Below are 7,140 nucleotides of genomic sequence, written 5' to 3'. Positions count from 1 at the left end.
ATACAGATGTAATGGCTGTGTAATGATATGCAGAGAATGCATTCAGAAATAGAACATAGAACAGGCAGGTCTGGGATCACTCTCGTGACAAGCCAGAGATCATCAAAGAGTAAGTTTTAATCGCATTAATGTTTCAGCACAAGTAAATGGCTAACAGTTTGTCACTTTTGGAATGAATACCTGTTCTCTTTGAACTGTCAGCATGCAACCACGATATGCTAACATTATAATTGTTTTTCTAACACCAGAACATAGCATTTCACATTTGCCTTACTAAGAAAAACCATAGCTTTTCCCATTAGGAGCAGAACAAGCTACCATAACTTTAGCGCAAAACAAAACAAAAAATCCTGAATGTGCAATAGCGTTTCAAGCACTGGGGTATAGCATTTGAATAGCAGCAGCATAATAGCCATTAACCATGTTAAACAGGCACTACAAACTACTAACGGTTCCAATGTCAGAAACTCTGCTCTAAACGCACCAAGTTAGATAATTACTGCAACAAGTATCAGGCAATGCTAGAACAAAATCATAACAAAAGTTGCTATACCAATGAACTAATAAGTAATAAGGTCCTGCTCTAACCAATTCTACATTTTTCTGCTACTCAAGTGAATAGTAAATACCAAGAGGAAGGGAAAGGGATATTCCAGCTCACAAATTATGCAAAATTAGCTTCACCCATACATCGCCCGAGTATGCATTCTGCAATTCAATGCTGCAAAAAATTCACCCAAAAAAGGCAACTTTAGCATTCATGAGTTGGCATTCTCTTAGGCTTCTTATGATTCTTCTCTGATAATGCCTGCGCAAAAGCTTCCACAATCCTCTGCTGCGATTCAAGTATCATCTGAGTTCTTTTCATTTCCATTTCCATTCTCATCTCTTCCAACTCTCTTGCCATGTCCATCTTCATCCTCTCCATTCTCACAAATCCATCCCCTAACATCTTTATTGCCACCACCATCTCCCCCATCGGGTCCTCCTTTTTCTTCTCCCTCACTGGGCCCACTCCTTCACCAGCAACCCTTTTCCCCATATCAGCCTTCTTCACAAACCCATGCCCCCTAAACATCTTTCCAGGCCCAAAATTATTGGGCCCAAAATTACTAGGGTTTTCAACTCCAGAATCCTCAATTCTACTATATGGTTTCGCCATTGGCGGAGCTGTTACGGGCATCCCCGGTATCCGGATACGGAATCCACCTCCTCCATTACTCACAACCCCTTGAAAACTACTACTACTCCGATTATTATTAGTGTTCACATTGTTGTTACCATACAAATCTCCTATGAGTTTAACACTGTTCTGACGGTAATCTTCAACATCCTCATCAGCTTCTTCATCACTAGAAAGAGCATTAGGACCCCTTTCCATTGTATCCATACGCTTGAAAAGGACCCAAGCAGAGCAATAACGGTGGGATCGAACGCCGCCGTAAGGAGCAGCGCGTTGAATTTCAGTACGGTAACGTTTCCGAAGCTTCTCCATCTTGTGACGGCACTGCACGGCCGTCTTTGGCGGATCAACACCAGGGCATCTAGCAGCAACATCGTCAGCTACTTCCTGCCAGTGATTAGCCCGGAGATTTCCCCGGCTTAGAGAATACCACTTGTCTCTATAAGCATCAATTAGGGCTATCGTCTCATCGTGGGACCAGCACGGCGGCGGAAGACGGCGCGATGAAACCGCCACCGTGACGTTGGCTGAGGGTAGTTCTGATTGGGAGTTTGAGAAATCTTGCGTTGATGAAGATAGAGTCGCCATTGTTGAGATAACCCTAACACACAGAATTACTTATGTATTGAGATCAATTAGAAATTTGTAATGATGTGGGAAATAATTTATGTGTTGAGATGTATTAGATGTTGGTGATGGGTGGTGGGAGGCGGAGGAAAGCGGAGGCATAATGAAAGAAAGGTGATAAGTTAGGTTAAAAGGGGGGGTTGCGGCTGATGTGGAGATCTAGAAAGAGGGGGGAGAGGCCACCGCTAAAGGTGGGTGGGGGTGCGGGGGAGGCTAACGTGCGCGGAGGGCGTAATAATGTTGACAGGGTGCTGGCACCGCCCAAAAGGCATCAGCTGGCAGAGGAGTTAAAAATAAATTTGTATGGGCCGTTTGACGTTTCTTGTGGGCGGAGCAAGACTTGGCGGCGATCCATTCCCCTCTATAATATAGGTGATTAATTAGCTTCCATATTGTCGCGTCATCTCTTACTTTTTGTTAATCTCTTTTTCTTCTTTAATAATATTGGCTTTCAGCTTAATCTTTCAATTGCACGGCATTGAATTCTTCGATTGCCTCAATGGGAGAATTGATCTTTCTCATTAAATTCACCATAATTAAATACTTGTTATAAATATATTATATTATGGATGTTCATTTAGTATTTCGTTATAAATAATCTTCCTGTAGAAGCTTATCCATATGGGACTCCACCGTAAATATGTTTATCCATTTAGTATTCTATTGAAAATAAGCTTCCTGAAGAAGCTTATCACTTCGGTACCCGATTCTGGATAAACATTACCCTCGGTAGAAGATTATTCATACCGGGTATAATAAGCTTATACATTCAGTACTCCGTTATAGATAAACATTGCTCTCAGTAGAAGAGTATCCATATCAGGTATAGTAACAGCTTACACAGCAACTTGCAGTAGCAGCTTACACAGCAACTTGCAGTAGCAGCTTGCGTAGCAGCTTACACAGCAGCTTGTAGTAGCAGCTTACACAGCAGCTTGCGTAGCAGCTTACACAGCAGCTTCCTTTCTTCTATAAATAGACGAGATTTCAGTTCATTATGTACATCTGTTTGAATTCGAATAATATATCAGTTTCTCTCTATACTTGTCTTTACTTTATAGTCTTTATTTTATAACACGTTATCAGCACGAAATTTGACCCCTGTTGGTTTAAGTTTACTCGAATCAGTTGAGAATTGACTATATTGTGTGTTAGCCTTTTAAGTTAAATCAGAAGCCATTTAAGGATTGGTTTATAGCTGCAGTATAATATAGATTTCAGAGTTTAGTTTGAATTGATGGCATGTTCACTCATTTTACATCTTGGACAACATGTGCATTGTAATTCCTTATTGAATCAAAGCAAATTTGACAGCATGTGCTGTCAGGGCATATTTAGGTTGCCCATATTTGCTAATTAGAATAAGGGACAGGCCACTTTAGCAATAAAAAAGGGGGCTGTCAGGGGAATCTCATGGGGGGTACCTTTCTTTTGAACTTGTGAGTGGAAAAATAGAAAAGGGCACATGGGGGAGTTCAATTGTTAACAGGCTGGAAGGGGTGGGGGGATAGCTGGATATAAAAACAGAAAGTTTCCATTGGTTTTAGGAGGACAGACCTAGAGGAGAGTGAACAGGGGAAAATCAGAAAAAAAAAAAAAGATCAGAAAGATAGAGAAGAGAGAGTTCTGAAAGGGCAGACCTTAGGAGTTTTAAAAACAAGGAGAAAGAGTTTGAAAAAGAGGGAAAAGAAATCAGAAAATAGGGTGGGGAATTGGAAAAGAAACTAGAAATACAGACAACCAAGAGCTTAAAAACCAGAAAAGAGGGAATGTTCCCAGGATCTTAGTTCCTTTTGAAAGCTAGGTTTCACAACAAGGGACTCCAGTTTGCTTTCTGCTCGAAGTTCAAAATCAGGAATTACTGTTTTACTGCTTTCTGCCTGCAATCTTCTTGTACTGCTGGGATTTACCTGGCAGCCTGTTTGTCTGTTAATTTTCAAACACTACTCTTCAAGCTATTGGTTACTTCTTTTGATTCCAATCCGTCCTTGAGATTTCTGCTGCTGTCACTGTTGGTTTTACTGATTCTGCTGTTGTTGTCGAACATTACTGTTGTTGTGTGTATGCTACTACTGCTCTACTGACTTTCCTGCTTCTTCAATTGTAAGCACTTTCCAAGTACACACTTGAATCTCATACTGATGTAACAGTAAAAGCATGAAATGAAAGATGCGAAGGAGTCTAATTATTTGCTGCTGTACTTACAACTTTATAAATGTTGTTAGATTTGTGTAATTCTTTAGTAGCTCAACAGAAAAATACATTTGTTAGCTTGTACTTAGTTTAAACTTAGTTTTGTTTAAATATTGTGATCTTGGTTATTTAGTCGTTTGTATGATATGGAATGCATAGGTGTTTAGTATATCAATAGCTAAATCTCATCTCTATTCTTATTTTAAATATGCAAAGCAGGTTGCTTCTAATTTGGGCAAAAAAAATGCAATATAGTCTCAAGTCATTTGAGCTAACTCTGTCAAGTTCGGATTCCATTAGGCAGTTTCGAATCCCATTAGTAGCATCTTCTAATAAGTAGTTGATTCTATTAGTCTAGTTCAAATAAGTTAGTTTAAATTCGAACTTGAAGAACATTTAGTGTAAGTTTAGCATTTTTATTAATCTTGTATGTAATCTCCTTTAGCAAATTAACAGCATGTTCACCCATGAAATAAGGCACGAAACAATTCCCGCCTCATAAACAATTAATCAGATAATTAACAAGAATCCGGAGTTGGCCAAGCATGCAATTCAATTAGTATGTATTTTCTTTCTTCCATTTCTTAGAGACGAGCATAATAAAGATGTAGTCATTGTAGGTTTATCCTTTCATAAAATGAGACGAGCCTCGCCAAATGAAATGCACAAACTGCGGGGCCCTCATAAACGTATATATATTAAAAATACTTAGAATTTGGGATGGGCCGTTTAAGCGAATTTCACGGCCTTCCTCAAAGATAATAACGTGTTAGTCTCTTTAGGCACGTTTTTAATTATGTTATTTTCCTAAATTAGGGTGCTCATTTATGTGACCCAAATTCAAATCTCAACGGAGTCGGAATGTATTAACAACCATGGGTGCATTGATTGTGACGTGGTTCGAGATATATTTCCACGACGTTGCAATTCCATAAAAAATAATAATAATAAAAGCGGTTTAAGCTTAATGAAAGCACATAAGTCATAACATGTATTAAAATCAGATATTTAGCCATTATAACAATTTAAGCGACCGTACTAGAACCACGGGATTCGGGGGTGCCTAACACCTTCCCTCGGGTTAACAGAATTCCTTACTTAGAATTTCTGGTTCGCAGACTTCATTTGGAAAGTCGAATATTTTCCTCGATTTGGGATTCAAGATAAACCGGTGACTTGGGACACCAAAAGTCAAACCTTTCCCAAGTGGTGACTCTAAATTAAATAAATAATCTCATTTCGAATATTGTCACTTAAATTGGAAAAACTCCCTCGCGCATTTATCCTTCGGGGTAGGCGCGCAAAAAGGAGGTGTGACAGCTCTGGCGACTCTGCTGGGGAATCAACCCAGAACCTCTGGTTCAGGGTTCAAGAATTCGAGCTTAGAATAATTGTTATATTTGGCTTTATTATCTGATCTTTATTACATGTTTTGGCATAACGTGCTAAATGTTGTCTTTTACCGCTTTGATATTATCTGAACTGTATATAAACTGTGCCGAAACCCTTCTCTTCTTACCTCCGGGGAGAAGCTCGCTGGTCGAGACTCCCTATTCTGTTAGTGTCAATACCTGAAATAAGAAAGAGGTCGGACAAGTTACAAAGCCAGACGATCTCGCGGGTCCCCGGTACGTAGCCCCCTCCTCGACTCGAGTTGTCCGCTCGGGTACACAGTCTAGAACATATACCCAGGTTATAAACCTAGTATAACAAAACCTCATGCCGGATCCCTAGTAGGAACGCTTATTTGCATCATGTTGCATTTGACATAGGGGACTCAACACAGGGGTTGGGTCCGTCTAGGACAGACAACCTGAAATGAAAAGACCATCCTGCTGCATCCCGTTTGTTTTGCGCATTTATTTGCTTCAGTTCTGCATGCTGACCGGTTTCTAAAAAAAAATTAAAAGCGTAGGGAGATAATTACTTATTTTTTGGAAAAATAAAACCAATGTCCAAGTAGTGTCAAAACCTCGCCGGAATTTTCTAAAAAAAAAAAATTTGTCTTTTAGTTTGATTTATTAAAAATCCAAAAAAGGTATTTGTTAAAACATAAAAATTCAAAAAAATATATATAATATTTTCTTTTGTGGTATCTCTTTCATAAATGCATACTAATATTCCAAATACTTCCTTAAAAGATTTTTCGAAGTTTCAAAAAAAAAGAGTAAAAAAAAGGTCTTAAATTCAAAGAAAAATATTTCTTTAGTCTTCATCTCTTTTCCAAAAAATAATAAAAGAAAAAAAAAACAAAAAATATAAAAATATAAAAATCCAAAAATATTTTCTCCTTTTCCTTAAAAGATTGTTTTCAAAAAAAGAGGATTTAGTTTGTTTCCCCTATTTCTGATCAGCCCGAACTACGCCGGTTTGATTCTCACAGGATATGAGATACGTAGGCAACCCTCATCGGGTCCAACCTCCCTTTTTTCAGAAATAGCCAAAATGTCAGAATTTTAACTTATGAGTCAGATGATGCCGTTTTGTCAAAAATAGTCAAATGTTCCCAAAAGGGACGTCGGAAGGCTGACTTTGCATAAAGAGCCATTTTTGGTCATTTTTTAAAAAATTTGACCAAGTTGCCCAATGGCCTTAGGATCCTCGTCCCCGAGGATCTGCGAGGCCATGTTCCCAACGTCGGGTCACCATTCTGGAAAAAAAAAGAGTCATAAATAAATCAAGTGATGCTGTTGTTGTCAAAAATAGCCGAATGTTCCCGAAAGGGACGGCGGAAGGCTGACTTTGCATAAACGGCCACTTTCGATCATCTTTTAAAGTTTTGATCGATTGACCCTCACAGCCTTAAAATCTTCATCCCCGAAGTGCTGAAAGGCCGTGTTCGAAAATCGGATCTTTTTCTAAAATATAGTCAAATCATTTTTAGTCAAATCATTTTTGCTTAAATCACCTTAATAAATGTGCAGGGTGGGCACAATGCAAAATGAACACTTTTTAACAGCAAATGTCCCGAACTACGCAAGATCTGATTCACGCGGCATCGTGATACGTAGGCAATCCTCATCGGATCCGGTCACATTTTTTTAACTGCAAATAATGAAAACAATAATAATAGGAAATAATAAAATAAAATAAAAAATAATAATAATAATAAAAATGATAAATAAAGGGAAGCCTAA

General features: G+C 38.6%; 1 protein-coding gene across 1 annotated transcript; it reads right to left on the bottom strand.

Annotated features, from left to right (window-relative positions):
- Positions 1 to 385: 385 nt before the first annotated feature.
- Positions 386 to 2,186, bottom strand: LOC107804747 (uncharacterized). Its single transcript, XM_016628674.2, has one exon. The coding sequence runs from the start codon at positions 1,769 to 1,771 to the stop codon at positions 752 to 754; it is 1,020 nt and encodes a 339-aa protein (XP_016484160.1). The 5' UTR covers positions 1,772 to 2,186; the 3' UTR covers positions 386 to 751.
- Between the last annotated feature and the right edge of the window lie 4,954 nt (positions 2,187 to 7,140).

Source organism: Nicotiana tabacum, chromosome 7, assembly GCF_000715075.1.
Source record: "Nicotiana tabacum cultivar K326 chromosome 7, ASM71507v2, whole genome shotgun sequence".
In the NCBI taxonomy this organism is placed as follows: domain Eukaryota; kingdom Viridiplantae; phylum Streptophyta; class Magnoliopsida; order Solanales; family Solanaceae; genus Nicotiana; species Nicotiana tabacum.
This window is presented reverse-complemented; position numbering and strand designations above follow the sequence as displayed.

Excerpts from the sequence above, each read along its gene's own strand:
- LOC107804747 (XM_016628674.2), bottom strand. The coding sequence starts at position 1,771 with ATGGCGACTCTATCTTCATCAACGCAAGATTTCTCAAACTCCCAATCA.